The sequence below is a fragment of the Phocoena sinus genome, chromosome 15, assembly GCF_008692025.1.
Source record: "Phocoena sinus isolate mPhoSin1 chromosome 15, mPhoSin1.pri, whole genome shotgun sequence".
In the NCBI taxonomy this organism is placed as follows: Eukaryota; Metazoa; Chordata; class Mammalia; order Artiodactyla; family Phocoenidae; genus Phocoena; species Phocoena sinus.
Genome location: NC_045777.1, coordinates 81,171,147 through 81,192,939, shown reverse-complemented (window position 1 = coordinate 81,192,939; position 21,793 = coordinate 81,171,147). Strand labels below are relative to the sequence as shown.

At 54.6% G+C, this 21,793-nt stretch overlaps 1 protein-coding gene across 1 annotated transcript in view; it reads left to right on the top strand.

Annotated features, from left to right (window-relative positions):
• Window positions 1-985: 985 nt before the first annotated feature.
• ZAN (zonadhesin) overlaps window positions 986-21,793 on the top strand; it is a 28,733-nt gene continuing 7,925 nt past the window's right edge. Inside the window, 29 exon segments of the mRNA XM_032606144.1 lie at window positions 986-1,067; window positions 1,154-1,366; window positions 1,704-1,795; window positions 1,979-2,057; window positions 2,149-2,295; window positions 2,829-3,100; window positions 3,410-3,493; window positions 4,006-5,071; window positions 5,726-5,910; window positions 8,137-8,278; window positions 8,443-8,559; window positions 9,059-9,183; window positions 9,379-9,524; window positions 10,194-10,337; window positions 10,704-10,811; window positions 10,933-11,102; window positions 11,953-12,155; window positions 13,342-13,483; window positions 13,777-14,024; window positions 14,228-14,408; window positions 14,676-14,787; window positions 15,102-15,196; window positions 15,494-15,670; window positions 16,808-17,016; window positions 17,282-17,426; window positions 17,736-17,980; window positions 18,068-18,232; window positions 18,374-18,498; window positions 18,840-19,135. Coding sequence (XP_032462035.1) covers window positions 986-1,067; window positions 1,154-1,366; window positions 1,704-1,795; window positions 1,979-2,057; window positions 2,149-2,295; window positions 2,829-3,100; window positions 3,410-3,493; window positions 4,006-5,071; window positions 5,726-5,910; window positions 8,137-8,278; window positions 8,443-8,559; window positions 9,059-9,183; window positions 9,379-9,524; window positions 10,194-10,337; window positions 10,704-10,811; window positions 10,933-11,102; window positions 11,953-12,155; window positions 13,342-13,483; window positions 13,777-14,024; window positions 14,228-14,408; window positions 14,676-14,787; window positions 15,102-15,196; window positions 15,494-15,670; window positions 16,808-17,016; window positions 17,282-17,426; window positions 17,736-17,980; window positions 18,068-18,232; window positions 18,374-18,498; window positions 18,840-19,135 — 5,515 coding nt within the window.

Sequence of the window (21,793 nt, the reverse complement as noted above, 5' to 3'; positions counted from 1 at the left end):
GAGAGAATGAGCTCAGACGGGTCCTAGGAGGGGCAGACCATTGTCAGGACTGATTGTGGCTTTTATTCTATGTGGATGGGGAGCCTTTGCAGGATTTGGAGCAGAGGAGTGACCTTATCTGACTTACGTTTACAAGGATCACCTGGGTTTTTTTGTATGAGAATCCACTGAAGGGATGGGGCAAGGACAGAGGCCATTCTTCTCCATCCTTCCCTCCCCCCAAATCCTTGCTCTCCTTCCTCTGATCTTTCCTGCTGCCTGAGGTTTGCTTTCTAGAAAAACCTGGTGAAAACCCCACCCCACGTTCATTCTAAGCCCCTGGAGAACAGGGCAGGGCCCGCCCATCTCTGCATCCCCATTAGATTTAGCACCAAATCCCGTTGCCCAGCAGTTTCAGTAAACGTTGTTGGGTTTGTTTGTTTGTTTGTTTTTTTCCATTTTCTCTCTCTTCCTTTTTCCACCTTGCTCCCTTCCTTACGTTTTTCCATCTTTCCTCTTTCTCTCCTGCATCTCCTTTTCCATTTCTCAGACGTCCCAGTATGGACACTTGTTGCGTTCTTTCACCATTTTACTCTTTTCCTCCTTCTTCCCTGTTGGCTCCTTTCTTTTCTCTCGCACTTCTGCCCACTCCCTCCTCTTCAGCCGTCTTATCTCCCTTTCAGAAGCCCACCTTTCCGGGTTTCACTCTCCAGGCAGAACCCCGTGGGGCGTCCGGCACGTGCGTGCGCGCGGTCTGAGGCCTCTTTAATTCCCCCCTCCTTCCCACGGCTACCAGTTGCGTCACGGAGCGAGGTCCAGGCTGATTGGCTGCGTGAGCTGGCGGCAGGGGGCAGGAGATCCCTGCCGGTCAGCATCAGATCGGGACTCTCACCAGTTTGCGTGAATCAGCTATGTCCAGTGGGTTAAGAAAAGGAGGAGGATGTGACTGTGGGGGGACCTCAAAAGTCTGAATCCAAAGGACAGGATTCTGGCTGCTTCTGAGAGGATGCCGCGTTTCTTGGGCGGCGCCCGCGTCCTCACCCAGACCTGCCAAGCACTTCTGGAAGGAACCAAGGCCTCAGCCAGTCGTGTGATGGGTTTAGGCCCATCTCAGCGCTGGCTGATCCTAGGCAACTGTTAGGGCTCCCCAGGGCCAGGCTCCTTGCCCTCGCAGCCCCTATCCCTGTGCCGTCCCCCACTTTACTGGCCTTTTCCTTCCCAGGTGGCTTCTACATGCTCCTGGACCCCAAGAATGCAAAACCAAGGCAGAGCTCTGCCCTCCTGAGCCCTCTGATCCAGTCCTTCGGCTGCCTGAGCCTGTCCTTTCACTACACCCTACATGGCCAGTCTCCTGGCGCAGCCCTCACCGTCTATGCTTCTGACTTGGGTGAGAGTGACAACGTCATGGCATTTACACTGTCCTCAGACTCTCCTCTCAGGGTTGGGTTGACGAGGAAACGTGGGGGCATCTCTTGGGGTCTAGGGAAATCTGGGATACTTGCAAGATGATTCTGCGGAGTGGAATTTGGGAGCAGAAGGCACAGGGTTCTGGAAAAATAGATCAAAACGCCAGGAGAGTGAGAGAGAGAAGGACGTGCTTGCACGTCGGGGAGGGGAATCCACTCCAAGTGGTCCCTCTGCTACTCATCCTTCTGAGTATAGGTTTGAAGTCATTTTCCAGCCCCCAGTCATCTCACTGCTCTCTTGGGTTCCTTCCATTGTAGGCAGTGGCCGGAAACACACACTCTTTTCAGGACAACCCGGACCCAACTGGCAGCCCGTTTCTGTCAATTACACAGGCCAGGGACAGATTCAGGTACAGAGGAGCAGGAGGTGTCAGGTCTCCTTGGACGTGGGAGGCGCACCTGTTATTGACAAGGACTGAAGATCTGGGCCCTGGAAGCCGGGTGCCTGGGTCCCTGAAGAGAGTAAAATCAAATGGAGGGGATTGAACATTTGGGCTGTTTGCTGACTCCCGGCCCCCTCTCCCTCTCTTCAGTTCACCGTGGTGGGCGTGTTTGGAGAGATCCCAGAGCCAGTGGTGGCGGTGGATGCAATCAGCATTGCTCCCTGCGGGGGTGAGAGCAGCTCTGAGAATGGGGGTTGGGGATGGGGGAGGAATAGAGAGCATGGCCCAGATTTCTCCCATCTCCCATTTTGATCCCCCAGAGAGCTTTCCTCAGTGTGACTTTGAAGATGAGGCCCATCCCTTCTGTGACTGGGTCCAGGTATTACAGGATGGCGGACACTGGACCCAGGGAAGTAAAAACACGCTCATCCAGGGTACAGGCCCCTTGGGAGCCTCCCTTAATGGAGGTGAGGAGACGGAGGACCCCTCAAGCCAACGAGTTACTGAATCTGCTCCCAGCGAGGGGGTGGACTGGTGTGACTGGTGCAAGATGTAGGTGGTGAGGGTCAGCCAGCGGGTGTTTACTGGGAAGCCGCCATGGGGCCAGAGCTGTGGAGGCCACAGAGGCAGAGTGACCTGAGGCTTCTCGTGGTTCTGGGATCACTTGAAACCCCCAGAAGATCCAGGTATAGTGCTTCATTGAGCCCAAGGCCTCAAAATCCACTGGGTCATTTTCAGTCAAGACATTTACTGGTGCAGCCAACAAAGGAATCTGGGTTGCTGGCTTGGTTTTCCCTTTCTTTCTGATCCTGACTTCTTAGTTAGAAGTCTAAAATGAGCAGAGGAAAAAACAAAACAAGCAAACAAAAAACCCACTGCAATGTGGAGAGTTTGGGTGTTTGCATCAAATCCCCATTTGGAAAGCAAGATGTCGCTCAAGAAAGCACCAGACTTGTCCTCTGCAGGTTTCTCACCTTGCCTGTTCCCTTCTTTTGCCCAGACGGTCACTTTGTCTACCTTGAGGCTGACAAGTTCTCCCAGGCAGGCCAGTCTTTCAGACTGGCGAGCCGGACCTTCTGTGCCCCGGGTGCGATCTGTGTGGAGTTTACCTACCACATGTATGGCCTCGGAAATGGCACGAAGCTCAGGCTACTGCTGGGGAGCCCTGCGGACAGTTCCCCAACTCCTCTCTGGGAACGAGTTGGGTCTCAAAGCGCTGACTGGCTGAACGACTCCATCACCGTCCCTTCGGGACATCAACAGCCCATGCAGGTGAGAGACAGAGAGAGTCGCTCTTTAAGTGTCACCGTGAGGCCAGGTGAGGGGGACATGACGCCTGGGATCAGGGAGCACAACCAGGGCTGAGAGGATGGGACACTGGAAAAACAGCAGAGCAGAGGGTGCTCTGTGTTCCCTGTGAGGCTCTCTGGCTCCTGGAAGGGGCCCGGGCCCCCGTTGCACTGTTGAGGCCAGAACAAGGCGACATCTTAGCAGAGGACAGACCCTCTGCCCGGAGAGTCGCTGAGTTGACGGGGATTCACTTTCATTTCTCTCTTGCTTCTTTCTCCCTCGTACCTTCAGCTGATGTTTGAGGCCGAGAGGGGCACCAGCACCACCTTCATTGTTGCTCTGGGTTTCATCTTGATCAGTCACGGGACCTGTCAAGGTAAGACAAAACCCCAGGTCCCGGAAAGGGCAGGATGACCATCTCTTGGGCCTCTCTGCGTGAGCTGCTTAAAATGCAAGTCCTCTTTTGTGCTCGAGTCCTCACGCAGTTTTGTTTCCTATATTCTGCGCACCCGTACCTTCCCAGCCCCATCAGAATGCTTGCTTGAGTGCGTGTGACTTTGAGGCCGTGGATTGCTGTGGTCAGACCCCTCACCTAGTGAATGGTGATCCCGAAGGGAAGGCTGATATCCTATTCGTTATTTGTTTCCTGTACCCGGTGCAAGATTGGACATATGTCAGGAACGGTGTTTGCCAGTGTTACCTGAGTGGAGGCTGGGGCGGGGAGGAGAAGGAGAGGTGTGAATGAGTTACTGCTTTGAGCGCACCCATTCCAATTAGATGTGAGTCAAGGGCGGGGTGGTACGATTCTGACTAGACTCCAGGGATTTATTTTCTTTGCAGGACCTGCATCAGTAGCGCCTCCTTCCAAACCTCCCGTTACCTGCACTGGCCCTCCTGAAACCCCTGTCTGCACAGAGAAACGTGTGGCCCCTGAGGAAACACCCACCGTCCCCACTGAAATATCCACCATCCTCACAGAGAAACCTGTGGCCCCCGTAGAAAAACCGACTGTACCCACCGAAAGGACCACCATCCCCACTAAAAAGACCACCATCCCCACAGAAAAACCCACGGTCCCCACCAAAAGGACCACCATCCCCACTAAAAAGACCACCATCCCCACAGAAAAACCCACGGTCCCCACCGAAAGGACCACCATCCCCACTAAAAAGACCACCATCCCCACAGAAAAACCCACGGTCCCCACCGAAAGGACCACCATCCCCACTAAAAAGACCACCATCCCCACAGAAAAACCCACGGTCCCCACCGAAAGGACCACCATCCCCACTAAAAAGACCACCATCCCCACAGAAAAACCCACGGTCCCCACCGAAAGGACCACCATCCCCACTAAAAAGACCACCATCCCCACAGAAAAACCCACGGTCCCCACCGAAAGGACCACCATCCCCACTAAAAAGACCACCATCCCCACAGAAAAACCCACGGTCCCCACCGAAAGGACCACCATCCCCACTAAAAAGACCACCATCCCCACAGAAAAACCCACGGTCCCCACCGAAAGGACCACCATCCCCACTAAAAAGACCACCATCCCCACAGAAAAACCCACGGTCCCCACCGAAAGGACCACCATCCCCACTAAAAAGACCACCATCCCCACAGAAAAACCCACGGTCCCCACCGAAAGGACCACCATCCCCACTAAAAAGACCACCATCCCCACAGAAAAACCCACTGTCCCCACCGAAAGGACCACCATCCCCACTAAAAAGACCACCATCCCCACAGAAAAACCCACGGTCCCCACCGAAAGGACCACCATCCCCACGGGAAAACCCACAGTCCCCACTGAAAGGCCCACAGTTCCCACGACACCCCAGCCCAGCCCAACTCTTGTACCCACCTGGCCAACAGTTTTCGTGATGCCAAGTACCTCCATGACCACCGTGACCCCAGCCACCACTGCAACCCCAAGACCTACTCCAGGTTTGTGGTGGAGCATTGGACAAAGAGCTGAAAGTCAGAGACAGTGATGAGGAGAGAGGGCTGGGGAAACGGACGCTTCCAGTAGAAAACTGCAGTCTCAGAGGAGAGGGGCACCAGACACGATGACTTTAGAAAGGATGATGAGGACGACCCTGAGTGAGAGGGCCGCGGTGGGGTGGGCATGGGGGAGCGGGAGTTGTTGGGAACCAAGCACTAGACTTACTATTGCTTTTTTTTTTTATTGAGATATAATTCACTGCCGTAAAAATTCATCCTTTCAAAGTGTACGATTTGGTGGTTTTAGCATATTCACAGGACTGTGTAGCCATCCTCACTTTTCCACGTCAGGACATTTGCATCACCCCATAACGAAAGCCCATACCCAATAGCCATCACTCCCATTCCCCCGCCCCCCAGCCCCTGGCAACCACGAATCTGCTTTCTGTCTGTTCGGTACATTTCATACCGTGGAACTGGCTTCTTTTTTCTCAGCATATGTTGTTGTCAAGGTTCATCCAGATTGTAGTTTGTGTCAGGACTTCCTTCCTTTGAATGGCGGAGTAACATGGGCCTCCTTCAAGAAGAACGGGAGTGGGGGGTAGAGGGGAGACAGGAGGAAAGCCGGGGGCTTGACGGAGGCTGTTTTCCCCTCAGTGAGCTGCCCGCCGAACGCCCACTACGAGCGCTGCGCCTGCCCAGCATCCTGCCAGAGCCCCGCGCCCAACTGTGGGCTCCTTTGCAAGCCCGGCTGTGTCTGCGATCCTGGCTTTCTGTTCAGTGACTCCCGCTGCATCAATGCCTCTTCCTGCAATTGCTCCTACAATGACAATTACTATAAGGTGAGACCCCAGGATGCCCAGATCCTCTGAGGGAGACTGCGAGCCGAACGCCTGGGGTCCAGCGCCACCTGTTCCCCAGGTGACATGAATTTGGCTCCATGGGACATTCCCAAGGGGTCATCTCTCCGGCAGCTGTGACACGGTGGTGGAGTCATTCATTCGGTGTGTGTTTTTTTATGCCTTAATTTTATTATAATTTTTTCTTGGCCACGCCACACAGCATGTGGGATCTTAGTTCCCTGACCAGGGATTGAACCTGTGCCCCTTGCAGTGGAAGCGTGGAGTCCTAACCACTGGACCACCAGGGAAGTCCCTCGGCTCTGTTCACACAATAAATACTTGTTAAGCACCTGCTTTGGCCCAGCCTGACACTAGGCTGTGTGGAAGATCCTGTCAGCCCGCGGCCCTGTCCTCGGTGCTCCTGCACTGGCAGCCATGATGCATTAGATCATAGACCAGCCAGGTGGTGCAGGGCCCTTATCTCCATCCTGAGGAAAGTCAGGCGTCCCTGAGTATACAGAGAGCCCTGGACACTGAGTGTGTTCAGGCATTTTCAGGGCAGAATGAGGCATTCCAGAACCTTCTTCCAACAGAACTTGCAAATTTTGATAGGCTAGGTCAAAGGAGAGGAGATACTGTTCTTGTCTCTCCTAATTGATGCCCATCCCCATCCGCCCGGGAGATTCTGGTGGAGCACAGGCTCTGGGCCAGCGCTGTCCAAAAGGGATGGCGTGCAAACCTCACACAGCATTTACTTGTCCTAATAGCTACATTAAAAAAAAAAAAACTACAAGGAGGGAATCCCCTGGTGGCCCAGTGGTTAGGACTCCACACCCTCACTGCTGAGGGCCCGGGTTCAATCCCTGCTTGGGGAACTAAGATCCCACAAGCCGCGAGTGAGGCCAAAAAACAAAAAAAAAGAAAAAGTACAAGGAAACAGGTTAAGTTAACTCCAGTCATCTACCTGTTTTAGCATGTAATCAATGGTTATCAATGAGATCATTTACGTACCTTTTTTTTTTCCTACTAAGTCTTCAAACTCCAGTGTGTATTTTCCACTTACAGCCTACGTCAGTTTGCACCGGCCACATCTCAGGAGCTCAGTGGCATGTGGCTGGTGGCCATTGTATTGGACAGAGCCGCCCAAGAGTCAGGCCAATCTGAGGTCAAATCCCCGCTCCGCCACTCGTTTGCAGAGTGACCCTGGGCGAGGTTCTTTCTTGCCTTCTTCAAATCTGTTCCCATGTCTATAAAATGGGCACAACAAGATTTTCTACCTCATTAGGTTGTTGTGAAGGTGAGATTAGATCCTGACACAGAGCAATTACTTAATAAATGCTAATCACTATTGTTAGCAATTTATGGTAAATATATGTGACCTGTAAAGTAAAAGTTTGGTCAGCTATTCATTAGCATCAGTTCCTCTTCTCAGCTCCGGCGTTCTCCCCACGGGGCGTCCGGGTTTCTTGCTTGCCTCTTCGGGGGCCCCTTCCTCCTCCAGCCCTCTTGACCGGTCTCCCGGGCATCCCTGCGTCAGTGTTGGGAGTCGCTTCAGCTGCAGCCCGGGTAGAACTATCTGTCACAACCATCAGTACCAAGCATCTCTTCCCTCTGCCCCAGGAGACACATACGAACTTATTGTATGTTCACTTATGCATTCAATAAACGCGTATTGGGTACCTTCAACCCTCTCGGCATTGGGGTCACCACGAATAGGGCATGTCCTCGCTCTCCTAATGCTGTCAGATTCCGGGGGGCACATAGGATGTTGGTTCGTTCTTTCATTCAGTATTTATTAAATGAGAACTCTTCGCCAGGCACTGTGCTACGTGTCGGCGCTGAGATAGTGAGTAAAGATAGACATGGTCCCTCATAGGGGCGCTTATCAAATAATCACAAAGATGAATATAAAAGTGCAATTGTGGTAAGTCCTGGGAAGGAAAGGTACCCAGAGGTAGTCAAGGAGGTCTGGAGAGTCTTCCTGAGAAGGTAGCAACCCTTGAGCTGAACTCCGCTAGTTGCACAGGAATGGGTTAGAGAGAGGGAGAGGGACACGTTCCAGCACAGCATGTGCAAAGGGCCTGGGTTGAGCAGGAATGTCTGGTAGGCGATGAGGAGAGGAGTCTGAGCAAGGTGAGGTCTGCAGGAGGAGAGGGGACTACAGCATGGGATGACAGAGTCTGCCCAGGAGCTACGGCCTCGTGACTCCGGCCCCCTTTCCCTCAGCCAGGGACGGGGTGGTTCAGCCCCAACTGCACAGAACGTTGCCGCTGCCAGCCTGGTGGTCGGACGGAGTGCCAGCCCTATAAGTGCGGGACACATACAGTGTGCCAGCTGAAGAATGGCCAGTACGGATGCCATCCCTATGGTGAGACCCTCAGGCTGTTCCCACCTGTCCACGTGGGTGTGACACCAGGGTCCCCATCCCTCCCTCGACCAGGGGAGCCCGGGCAGGCCACTGGGTGGGTGAGGTGGGCCCTGGTGCCTGGCCTGGTAAAGCAGCTTCACATGTCCCCGGTGTCCCCTCGGCAGGCACTGCCACCTGCTTCGTCTACGGAGACCCTCATTACTTCACCTTCGACGGGAGGCACTTTAGCTTCATGGGCAAGTGCACCTACATCCTGGCCCAACCCTGTGGCAACTCGACAGGTAGGCCCCTGGAGATGCCCCCCCACGGCCTGGGCGTGGAGTCTGAGATCAGAAGAGCTGGGCATGGGGTGCACTGGCCGGCAGGAAAGGGCCAGAGCCGCTGGCAGGGCAAGATGGGAGCAAGGCCGGCGGTCGAGCAAGGGATGACACGTCCATCCCCAAGCAGGACTTTGTGAGGACTAGACCATGGGGAAAATGAGGGTTAGGACTCTTCTCTGGATCCGTCGCTTCCTTGGCTGGCTTGGACTAGGGAGTGCCTGGCAGAGGAGGTCCCTGTCCCCTGGGGGGACAGATTCGTAGCACACAGCCCCACGCTGTTCTGGATGACGCCCCACTCCTGCCAGGGTCCTTCCTCCCCTCTTGAACCGTAGAGCCGCCACCTTTGTGGCCCTTTATCCTCTCAGGGCGCAGGGCCGGTTGGGGATGGCACCCTCAGTGGGCGCTCAGAGATGCTTCTGGAATGAGCCCCTGGGCGCTCTCCGCCCCTCTCCCTGCCCAGAGCCATTCTTCAGGCTGATGGTGAAGAATGAGGAGCGAGGACAGGAGGGCGTGTCCTGCCTGAGCAAGGTCTACGTGACTCTGCCCGAAACCACCATCACCCTGCTCAAGGGCAGACACACGCTGGTGAGTCCGTTCTCCACTCAGCCCTGCAGGGCTGCCGGCCTTGGCTGTGGCCTTGTCCCGCCCATCTCCTCCAGAGCGTTCCACGTGGAGCAGAAGAGGTCACTAGCGTGGCGGTGGGGATCTGGGAGTCCGCTGGGGGTCCTCCTTGACCCCCGGATCTATCTCTCTGTCTCCTCCCTCGGCCCCGCCTTCCAGGTTGGGGGTCAGCGAGTCACCCTCCCAGCCATACCTTCTAAAGGCATCTTCCTGACTCCAAGTGGGCGATCTGTGCAGCTGCAGACGGCATTTGGTCTGCGGGTGAGATGGGATGGTGACCAGCAGCTGTCTGTGAGCGTGCCCAGGTGAGGGGGTGACCCAGCGAGGCAGCTACCACTCCTCCCACCCTGCCCCTCCCTCTCCCGGGACCCTCCCATCCCTGGCCCCTGCCATCCCAGGCGCTAATTCTCAGTCGTGGGTAGGAGACACCTAGCTCAATGGGCAGGCCTCCCTTTGGTTGAGGAGGGGGAGGAAATGGTTTCAGGGCAGTGTGATAGTAGCAGGATATATACACAAGGCTTTGGGAATGTTCTAGAAGGAGTTGCTAATGAGTCGTGGGAGCCTTCAGAAGAGTGGTCCCTTGACTGCAGTCTTCAAGGATGAGTAGCTCCTCAGATGGCCAAACAAGGGAAAGAAAGACTATAGAAATAGTGAACAGTCATTGCGAGGGAAAAAGTAGAATGTCTTAGGGCCAGCAAGAAGTTTGTTATGGCTGGAAGATGAAGTGTGAGCAGAAGAGGACGAGGGGAGACGTCAAGGTGGCTCGAGAGTGAGAGCTTGGGGCCCTTGTGTGCCTGGTGCCTGGCGTGGAACCCTTGTTTCGAGTCTGCACCTCTGCATCCTCCACCCGCCTTGTGCCAGTGGCCCCCGCGACTCATCCCCTCTCTGCTGTGGTCCCTCAGATGCCAGAGGCCCCTCCTCTCCACTAACACCTCCTCCTCCCCTCCCCCCGGCCCCCCCCCCCCCCCCCGCAGCACCTACTCTGGCAAACTCTGCGGTTTCTGTGGCAACTATGATGGAGACAGTAGCAACGACAACCGGAAGCCGGATGGTAGACCAGCGCGAGATGAGACGGAGCTGGGTAGCAGCTGGCAGGCCTCGGAGGATGAAGACCACGAGTGAGGGCCTCCCCGCCTCCGTCTCCACCCTCCTGCTCCTTTGCCCCTTCGAGGAACCAAGAACCCCAACTGGCATCACCCCTTTTCTCCTCTGCTGCACACCCCCATGCCTGTCATTCTTCTCCCCACTCCCATTCCCAGCAGAGTTCATTGCCACCACGTTCACCCCCAGCCCCACCATCAGTCAGTCGTCCCCAGGCAATTGTGGGCAGCCCCACCTCTTGCTTGCCCGGCTCCAAGTTTTCCCACTTCTTGGTGTTCAGATGTTCTCCACTAGGGGATGCCGAGAGCCGGGAGACTGCTGGGGCGGGCTGGGCGTGGAGGTGAGCCTCGGTCCTTAGGGCGTTTGGGGTGGGTCTCTTCCAGGTGCCGGGAGAACCAGGCATCTCCCCCATCTTGCGACACTGCCTTGCAGAACACTGTGTCAGGGCCAGAGTTCTGTGGACGGCTCACGGTCGCTCACGGAGCTTTTGAGTATGTGTGGGGGCCTGGGGTGGGGGGACAGGAAGGGCCATGGCGGGGGGACCAGGTCCTCCGTGGCAGGAGGCGGGAAGTTCTGCCCCCTCATTCCTTCTGACCTGGCCTCTCTCCTCAGGGCCTGCCTGCCTCACCTCAGGGCCTCTTCCTTCTTCGACAACTGCGTGTTTGACATGTGTAATTTCCAGGGGCTGCAGCAGACGCTGTGTGCCCACATGTCGGCCTTGACCGAGACCTGCCAGGATGCCGGCTACGTGGTGAAGCCCTGGAGAGGACCCCAGTTCTGCCGTGAGTTGTACCAAGATGAAGGGCCCCTTCTTTCAGACGCAAACACAGTGGAGGGCCGGCGGCATCTGAGAGTCGTGGCACGGGCTGGGCGGCGCCCTGGTGGAACCCCTGTGCCTCCACACTAGGACAGGGAACTCTGCAGAGTCAGAAACATGCACTGAGAAAATCACACGGTCACCTGCAAACTCAGAAAGCCTTCCCAGGGTTTGCTCCCAGCTGTGGATTTTCCAGGCAACACTTTCAACCTGGATCCAGCTTGGTTTTGTTACCTCTGATTTGGGCCCTGACTGCTCTTTGACCTCTTTTTGCTCTATTAAAGTCTTAATTAAAGCTCTTTGGGGGGGAAAAAAAAAAAAAGAAAGAAAGCTTTCCCAGGTACCTGAAGGTACGGGTATGCAGAGCAATGCATATGTGTGTAAATGCACACCCAGGTCGAGGGATGCACACATAAAATACACAAAATGTGGATACAGTACAGGCTGGTGGGTGGGATGGCGCGTCATGACGGCCCCACAGCTCCTGGGCATGGCCCAGCCCTCTGGGGAGCCTGCTTTGGGGCCTTGATGGGGCCACATGGGTTCCCTCTGCTCCCCTCCACCCTACACAGCAGTGCCGCTGAGGCTTCTGGGTCAGTCTGCTCCCGTGGTCCTGCCTCTTGGCAGTTCCCTGCAGGCCCCCTTCCAGGCCCGGGACGTGGAAGCTGAGCTCCTCGGTGGTTTCTCCCAGTCACTGTCTTCTTCTCAAGATGGGGCGGAAGCCTCTAGCCACCGGCCTTCTGAACTCTGGGCTGGGAGCTACCTCTTTCCTCTTTTCCCCATCCCGCCTCACCTGTGCTCCCTCCCTCTGCCAGCGCTGGCCTGTCCACCCAACAGCCGATACACCCTGTGTGCCAAGCTGTGCCCCGACACCTGCCATTCCGAGTTCTCGGGCATGGCCTGCCAGAACCGCTGCGTGGAGGGCTGCGAGTGCAACCCGGGCTTCGTCCTCAGCGGTCTCCAGTGCGTCCCCAGGTCCGAATGTGGCTGCCTTGACCCCACGGCCGGCTACTTCAAGGTGAGCTGCTGGGGCTGGGCCTCTCTCAGCCCTGCAGCCAGAGGGCACTCATCCGAGCTCTGAAGTCTACGGCCAGCTTGTGGGCACGAGAGAAAAGGCGGGGGGCGGGGGGCGGCGGGGGGTGGGGGCGGGCTGGGATTAAGGAACTTCGGGCTTAGGTCTAATTTCCTTTTTTCTTTCTTCAGTTCTAGTACTTTTCATCCCTGCAGACCGGGATGGAGTCATAGCACAGTTATTTCCCACGCTGCCCAGCAGAGCCTGGGACCCCTAGTTCTCTCCCCTCCTACCTTCCCTGCCCGTCACATCCCTGAGTCACTTTCCCGGTTTCTCATCCTCTGAAGGCCCAGGCATGTCTGCATCTCACCTGTACTCTTTCTCTCCTACTGAGGGTCCCTTTCTCTGCTGAAGGATTTCAGCTGCTACCTGGGCCCCGTCTTCACCATCTTCTCAGAGGCAGCACTTGGAGCTAGACTCTCATCCTTGAAACTTCTCTCTCTCTTCCTTTGCCTGTCCCTCACCCGAGGCCTGCGGTGACACTGATGTCCATCCCAGCCCCCTCCCACCTGGTGTCCCCTGGGCTCTCCCTGCTCGGTGCCGCGTTCCAGGCTGGCCCACGGAACTCTCCTCGTCTGCGCTTTGCTCTCTCAGTTTCACCTTCTTTTCAGCCCTTCCCCGCTGCTCTGCCTCCCAGGCACTATGCCTGTTAGCCACTCTCACCTCCTTTGAGGCCCTGTTGAAATGCTGCTTCTTCCTTGAAGCCCTCCTGAGAAGCATCTCTAAGCTCTTGTGGCGAGCGCCGATTGTCTGTGTCAATGGCACGAAACTCTCCCTGGGTGCCCTGATTATCGTCTTTGGGTGCAGAGTGTGTTGGATCACGTGATCTATCTGTTTACATGTTGACTGCCCTCTCTGGACTGTGAGTTCTGTTAGGGCAGGGACCTCATCCATCCAGCTCATTACTGAATCCCTGACACCTGGCACAAAGCAGATGCTAACTGTCTGTTGAACTAGTGAACAAACAAACAGTGGAGTGACTGAACGAGTGAGCGAATGCCAGAGTTTTGCAACCAAGCCTGGAGCTTTGGGATGACACGAATGCCTTCCTGGTGAGCAGGTCGGTGATCTGAATAGCAGTGCTAACAGATCAGCGGATAACTTATTTCCCTTCCTTCGGTCCGTCCTCCAGGTAGGGGAGCGGTGGTTCAAGCCAGGCTGCAGACAGCTCTGCATCTGTGAGGGCAGCAACAGAACTCGCTGTGTGCAGTGGAGGTGCCAGGCCCAGGAGGTGTGTGGTCGGCAGGATGGCATCTATGGCTGCCACGCTCAAGGTGAGCAGTCGAAAGAAGGTGCTCATGGGGGCTGCCCATGTGGCCTCGAGCAAAGGCATGGTCCTGTCCTAACTCAGAGAGCTGGACCATAACCAGAGGGCTGGAAGGCAATTGCCCAGAGCCAAAGCCGCGTCTTCAAGGACCCAGAGAGTGAGGCTGGGGCAGTCCCTGACCTTGACCTCTCCAAGTCACACCAACCACCCCGATGAGCCATGGGTACCATTCCAATGTGGACTCGCCAAGATGGCAGCTCAGGGTCAGTGCCTCTCTGAACGCCATCTCCTCCTGCCCAGGGTCCGCTACCTGCACTGTCTCGGGGGACCCCCATTACCTGACATTCGACGGAGCCTTGCACCACTTCATGGGCACCTGCACCTACACCCTGACCCAGCCTTGTTGGTTGAGGTCCCCAGAAAATTACTTCGTCGTGAGCGCCACCAACGAGTTCCGCGGTGGAAACTTGGAGGCCTCCTATGTCAAAACCGTCCAAGTGCAGGTCTTCAACCTCAGAATCTCCATGATCAAAGGCCGCAAGGTCATGGTGCGTGCCTGCGCCGGCAGAGGCCCCACCCCCAGCCCACGCTGCATCTCTTCTCCGCGTCTCCTTGCCTGCAGGCCCTGTCTGGCAGACGCAGCCCCAGTTTCTGAGACACCCCCGCCACCCCGTCCTGCTCCCTGGTCTTGGCCTCGTTGTTGTTCTTGTCCCAGGCGCCTTTCCCTACAGTGTCCTCCCTGCCTCTGTAGCTGGACGGTCGCCGGGTAGCCCTGCCCGTGTGGCCTGCACAAGGCCGGGTGAACGTGAGGTCCAGTGGCTCCTTTATCCTCCTCTACACGGACTTCGGGCTTCAAGTTCGCTATGATGGGAACCACCTGGTGGAAGTGACCGTGCCCTCCTCCTACGCTGGCCGGCTCTGCGGGATGTGCGGTGAGTTCCTAGGGCACCAGCAGGTGAGGCCGGGGTCATGGGCTGGAGCCTGTCCCGGTCCTGCTCATCCACACATGTGATTAGGCGTCCTTGGTGCTTGTCGACCTCTTACTTGGTTGAAGGTGTCGTGCGCTAGGGTAGGCATGAAGGGAAGCCGAAGATGAAGGAAGAGAAAGGGCTCGTCTTTGTTGGTTGCGTGAAGAGGGAGGGATGCTTCTTGGTCCCGGGGCTGAGTTCAAGGCCTCTGCTGACTGTTCCGTCCTGCAGGGAACTTCAACAACAACAGCCTAGACGACAACCTGCAGCCTGATAAAAGGCCTGCAGTCAGCTCCGTGCACCTGGGGGCCTCCTGGAAGCTAAATGAGTTATCTGAACCTGGGTGAGCCGGAACGGGGGTGGGGGGGGGGGGCGGAGCTGGACCAGGGGAGGAGGCTTGGCGGGCAGCCTGGAGGTGTTCCCTGTGCATCCCCAGTCTTTCCTGGAGCTGATGACTGATCTGTCTCTTGGGAAGTCCACCCTGAGATCTAACCTTGTGCTTTCCTGCTGCATTTGCTGACCTTACTACTTGAGGCCATCACTGTTCTCCTCTCCCGTCCTTACTCCCCTCCCTGTTTCCCTCTCCACTTTTGCTCTGGCTTTTGGAAAGCTTCCTCCAATCCTAAACTCCTGTCCTTTCCCCTCCTCCTCTGTCAGCTGCTTTGCTGCGGGTGGCGGGCCCCCCAGGTGCCTGGGGAAGAAAGTGACGGAGGCCTGGAATAAGAACTGTGATATCTTAATGAACCCTCAGGGTAAGCCACGCAGGGGGCCCCTTTTTGCTCCCCGGGGGCAGGAGACAGAGGAGGGGCACTGAGCAGGGAGGGAGGAAGGGTGAGACAGGAAGTAGTGACCCTCAAGAGGCAGGCAGACGGAATGCAGAGGCAGTGGTCACCTGGGAATGCTGACGGATCTGTGGCGTGTTTTTGCATCTCAGGCAGTAGGTTCTCAATAATTACGGGCTCTGATGGAAATGGATGTTGAATTTGCCCCAGAGCAGCCGCGTGGTTCTGCTCCCTCCCCAAGCTTAGTCTTACCTACGTTTCATCCAGGACCCTTCTCCCAGTGCCACGGGGTGGTGGCCCCGCACTCCAGCTTCACCAGTTGCGTGTACGGCCAGTGTGGGACCAAGGGCGACACCTCGACCCTGTGCCGCTCCCTGCAGGCCTACGCGTCCCTGTGCGCCCGCGCAGGCCAGGCCCTCGCCTGGCGGAACACCACCTTCTGCCGTGAGTGACCTGACAGCCAGGAGGAGTCCCGAGAGCCCTGCCCTCTCTTCCTCTCCCTAATTTCTGCTCCTTCACTCTTCCCTACGCAGCCCGGCCCCCAGGCCCCACGTGGGACCCTCCTCTGTTCCCGTCTCCCCAGTCTCTCGGAGCCCAGCCCCCATCCTCTACTTGTCTCCCTCTTCTGGGAGCCTCCATCCGATTCTCACTTCACCAGAAAGTTCTGATCTCCCAGGAATTCCCTGGTGGTCCAGTGGTTAGGACTCCGCGTGTCCGCTGCAGGGGGCACCGTTTCGATCCCTGGTTCAGATCCCACATGCCATGGGGCGTGGCCCCCAAAAAAGTTCTGATCTCATTTGGTTACTGCCTCCTTCCCTTCTTCCCTGGGCCAGCTCTGTGACCTTTCTTCTTTCCCAGAAATGCTTTTTTTTTTAATTGTAGTAAAACATACAGAACATAAAAATTACCATTGTGACAATTTTTAAGTGTCCAGTGGCACTGAACGCATTCACCTCGTTGTGCAACCATCACCACCATCGCCCCCAGAACTTTTTCAGCTTCCCAAACTGAAACTCTGTCCGCATTCAACACTGTGAGTCCCCATCCCCTCCCCCAGCCCCTGCCAACCACCATCTACTCTCTGTCTTTGTGAATGCAAAGGCTCTAGGGACCTCATCTAAGCGGAATCACACGGTATTCATCTTTTTGTGACTCGCTTATTTCACTTAGCTTTATATTCCCAGGGTTCACCATGTCGTAGCAAGTGCCAGAATTTCCTTCTTTTTAAGGCTGAATCATATTCCGTTGTATGATTGGACCCCATGTTGTTTATCCATTCGTCCGATGGACGTTCCCAGGAACTCTTTTTTTTTTTTTTAAGATTTTTTTGATATGGACCATTTTTAAAGTCTTTATTGAATTTGTTACAGTATTGTTTCTGTTTTATGTTTTTGATTTTTTTGGACTCGAGGCATGTGGGATCTTAGCTCCCCAACCAGGGATGAAACCCGTACCTCCTGCAGTGGAAGGCCAAGTCTTAACCACTGGACCGCCAGGGAAGTCCCTCCCAGGAACTCTTGACGGCCCAAGGTCAGAGAGCTGAAAATCACTCTTCCTTCCTAAATACCGATTTCTTCTTAGCTCTGAACTGCCCATCGGGCAGCAGCTACAGCACCTGTGCCGACTCCTGCCCGGCCACCTGCCTCAGCCTGAGTGCTCCGTCATACTGCCCGTCCTCGCTGCCCTGTGCCGAGGGCTGCGAGTGCCAGAAAGGCCACATCCTGAGTGGGACCTCCTGTGTGCCCCTCAGCCAGTGTGGCTGTACCAGCCAGACGGGCTCCTACCACCCGGTGAGAGGCCAGACCACAGGGGGTGCCCTGCCCTTCCCAGCTCCCCGAGTTTGGGGGCCAGAGGGCTCAGAGCCTGAAAAGGCGCAGGGTGGGCCAGTGCTGGGGGCTGAGGGGCAAATCCAGAAGCCAAGAGCCTGAGGAAGGCTAGCGATGGAGGCGGGCAGCCAAGGGCAGCGAGCCTCATGGGGGCCCTGGGGTGCGGGCGGCTCCGACCACCTCTGGCTTCCAAGTTTCTATCGGCTCCACTGATGCCTGCGCACCACAGGTCGGGGAGAGCTGGTACACGGACAACACCTGCTCCAGGCTCTGCACCTGCTCCGCTCACAACAACATCTCCTGCGTCCAGACCGCCTGCAAGCCTGGCCAGATGTGCGGGTCCCGGGATGGGCTGATACGGTGCCGGGCGACAGGTAGGCCTCCACTGAGTGTGGAGGAGGACCTTCAGCCACCAAGACGAACTCTCCCCAACTCCCCCTCTATCAAGAAGGGCTCCTTGGGGTTCACTCATGGTTCCCCGTGGCAGCCGTGGACTTAGACGGGATAGTGTAAGTCTCTCCCTGGCTGAATGACACCTGCCCCACCTCCTCGTGTCTTGACTCTCTTCTTTGTCTCCTTCCCTTCTGAGGCTCCCTCTCCTCCCATCCTTTCCTTGAGGCAGGGGAGAAGGCCTGTTCTCGCTAGAGGCTGGACCACTCCTCAGCCACCTGTCTGTCCTCCAGGGATGGGAGAGTGCCGCATCCGCGACGCGTCCCACTACGTAAGCTTCGATGGCAGTTACCATGCGATCCGGGGCACCTGCACTTACCTCTTGGTGAAAATATGCCACTCCACCATGGACCTGCCTTTCTTCAAGATCAGTGGCAAGAATGGGAAGCGGAAAGACCAGCCCCACACTTTCTACCTCCGCCAGGTCCACGTGGACATCTTTAATACACTGGTCACCCTGAAGAAGGAACAAGTGCTGGTGAGCGAGGCCGGCGGGGAGGACATGGCCTCTGGGGACGGGGCTCTGGTCCTTCTTCCTGCTCACGGGTCCTGCCCTCCTCTGTAGATCAATGGCACACGGGTCACCCTCCCAGCGACCACCCAGATCCGGGGAGTCAAAGTCATTTCCAGGGACGGCTACACCGTGCTCACCATCAACATTGGGGTGCAAGTCAAGTTTGACGGCAATGGTTTCCTAGAGGTCGAAATCCCCAAAGCCTATTATGAGAAGGTGAGGAAAACACCTGGGTCTCTTCGTAGGGGAGTCAGCCTGCAGGGAGGGGGGCGCCTTTCTCTTAAAGGGGATGCCGACAAAAAATGCCCTCTGCCATCCCTGGCACTGAAGATCCCTGGATCCCCTCTGCCCACACAGACCTGCGGCATGTGCGGGAACTTCAACGGCGAGGAAGAAGACGAACTATTGATGCCTAATGACGAACTAGCCCTGGATGACGTCATGTATGTGGACAGTTGGCAAGACAAGGAGATCGACCCAAAGTAATTGTCCCAGAAGAACCTCTGCCTTTGCATAGGAACACGAGTTGGGATTCCAGACTGTATGGCCCACCTGGGATGGGAAGACCAGAGTGGTCTTTTGTGCGTGTAACTTGCCAGGCAATGGCGTCTGGGTCCCAGGAACCTATATGGGGAAACGAGAAAGTCTTCCTGTCTTGGCTTCGAAACGTGGGAGGAGACCGAGGCCACATGGAAGGCTGGCCAGAGCTCAGGCCAGCTTCCCGGTGAAGACAGGAGGCGTCTTCAGGGTGTGGTTTGGGAGCGCCAAGTCATCATAGATGAGGCAGTGGCTGTCCTTATGATGACGCCCTTTCCCTTCCCAGTTGCCAAGAAGATGACAAGAAGACTGAAGCAGAACCTCAGGAGAAGCCAAACACGAACTGCCAGGCAGCTGAGCTGGCAAGAGCCCAGGAGCAATGCCAGGCGGCTTTCCAGGCTCCAGCCTGGGCGAACTGTGCCACCCGCGTGATTCTCAGTCCCTTCCTGCTCAGATGTACCCACAGCCTCTGTGAGTCTGGAGGCCTCAACCATGCCCTCTGCCAGTCTCTACAAGCCTTCGGGGCCGCCTGCCAGGCCCAGGGGATCAAGCCTCCGATCTGGAGAAACAGCAGCTTCTGCCGTGAGTGTGCCCTCGGGCCGCCCCCAAACTGCTCCCAAACCCTCTTTCCGTCTGTGTATCTCTGAAAGCTCCCCCATTCTCCATTTCAGTTGTCCCCGACCTATTTCTGACCTCATTTTCTCTGATGTGGACCATTTACGGCAAGCTCTTAGCGAGTGCCCCATACCACCAGGACCGCTCGGGCTGCTTGTCAGCAGCTCCTTTCCAAAAGAAACGTGATCATGTTAGGCCCCTGCACGGCTGTTGCCTGCAAGTCCAAGCTCCTCTCTGAGATGTCTGAGAGATCCTGCAAGCTGTGCCCCTCCCCCACCCCCCTTTCCTGTGCGCCAGAATCACCTGCATCAAACCATCCCATTCTCCACACAGGCCTCGCTTTCCCACACCCCTCCCTGCCTTTATACATACCACGCCCTGCACCCGAAAGGTTCTTTCTTCTCCCCTCCTGGCAGACTCTGAGGCATCCTCCTCTAGCTCTTTCCTTTAAAAAATTTTTTTAAAAATTATTATTCACATACCATATTCTTCTACCCTTTAAAAGTATACAATTTACTGATTTTCAGGATCTTCACAAAGTTGTACAACCAGCACCACTATCTAATTCCAGAACCTTTTATTTTTATTTATTTATTTAGGCTGCGCCGGGTCTTAGTTGGGGCGTGCGTGTGGGTTCTAGTTCCCTGACCAGGGATCGAACCCCGGGCCCCCTGCGTTGGGAGCGCAGAGTCTTACCCACTGGACCACCAGGGAAGTCCCCAAGGACATTTTAGATTTTAAAACAGTGATTACGGTGTTTTTCCTATGCGATGCATTCCTATGGTTCAAAAACTTTGTAAGTATTAAAAGATCCCCAGTGAAAAGTCTCCCTCTCGCCCTGACCCCAGGGGCCCTGGTCCCAGCCTGCTCTTTTCAGCGTCTGAGTATTTTTCCCAAAGTCTTTTATTTCTGCACATACAGACAAATGCAAATTTATTTTCTGTATTTTCTTACAAACAGCAGACGGGACACAGTAGTTTGCACTTTATTTTTTTTCACTTGACAAACTAGCTTGGCGGTCCTTCCCCGTCAGATATGTAAAGAGTATCCTCATTCTCTTTCGCAGCTGCGTCATAATTCATTTATCATAATTTATTTAACTAGTCTTCTAGCGATGGACTTTCTAGTTGTTTCCAGTCTTTTGCTATTACAAACAGGGCTGCGAGGATAACCTCGTGCAGATACCATTCTCTACGCGTGTGTCTCTTATCTGTGGGATAAATTTGTAGACCTGGAATTGTTGGATCAAGGATTGTGTGGATTTGTGCTTTTGAGAGATGTTGCCAGATGGCCTTCCATAGGGGTTGAGGAATTTACATTCCCACCAGCAACATACGAGAGTGCCCATTTCCCCACAGACTGGCCAACACACAGCATTATCGTGCTTTTGGATTTTTGCCTATCTGATATGTGAAAGATAAAAAGAGTCTTAATTTGTATTTTTCCTATGATGAGTGAAGTTGTGCATTCTTTCCTATGTTCAGGAGCAATGTGGATTTCCCTTTCTGTGATTTCTTCATACCCATTCACCATTTTTTCCACTGGTTTGTTGGTCTTTGTTGAAATGTTTTATAGATGTCCTTTGTCTACTACGGAGAGTAGCCCTTCATTAGTGCCATGAGTTACAAAAATTTTGTCCAGGTCTCTTTTTTCCATCTTTCACTCTTTTTTACCATGCAGGAAAAAAAAAAAAAAAAAAAAAAAAAAAATATATATATATATATATATATATATGTATGTATGTATTTGTGAGGTCAAATATAATAATCTTTGTTTTATGGCTTCTGCAGTTTGAGCCTTAGTTACAAACGGCTTCCCCACTCTGAAGTTAAAAAAGAATTTGCCTGTGTTTTGCTCTAGTATTTGTATTGTTTCTTTTTTTTTTACATTTAAATGTTTGATCCATGGGGATTTATCCTGGTGTGTAGGATGAGAACTGAATCAACTTTGTGTTTATTTTTTCCCAGTATTATTAAATGACCATTCTCTCTTTTTCCACTGACTCAGATGCCATGATTTATATTAAATTCCCACACGTATTTGGATCCCTCTCTGGGCCTTTTTCTCCGCTTCCACTGCTCCATTTATCTTCATTTACCAGCAGCACAATGATGTGGTCATTGAGAGTTTAGATAGTGTTTAGATTTCTGGTAAGGACGTACACTACCTACTGCTGGGTTTTTTTTTCCCCAGGTTTTTTTTGGTTTGTTTTAGAATTTTCCCAGCTTTTCTGCTTTGTTTAGATCCTCATTTCCACGTTAATATCATCTTGTCCTATTAAAAAACAAAACAAAATCCTGTTGGTGTATTTTGGGGGTATCGTATTAAATGTATAATTAGGGAGGGACTTCCCTGGCAGTCCAGTGGTTAGGATTCTGCGCTTCCATGGGGGGCACAAGTTCGATCCCTGGTCGGGGAAATAAGATCCCACATGGCGCGTGGCGCCGCCAAAAAACTAAATAATAATTAAATTAACTTAGGGAAGACTGACATCTTCCCATCTGTGAGCAGTTCCATTTGTTTGCAACTACTTCTACTTAAAGGGCTTTATTTAGCTCCTCCAGTACAGTGGACACCTCCCTGCCCTGTGCTCCTGTCACACCTCGTACACACACACATACGCCA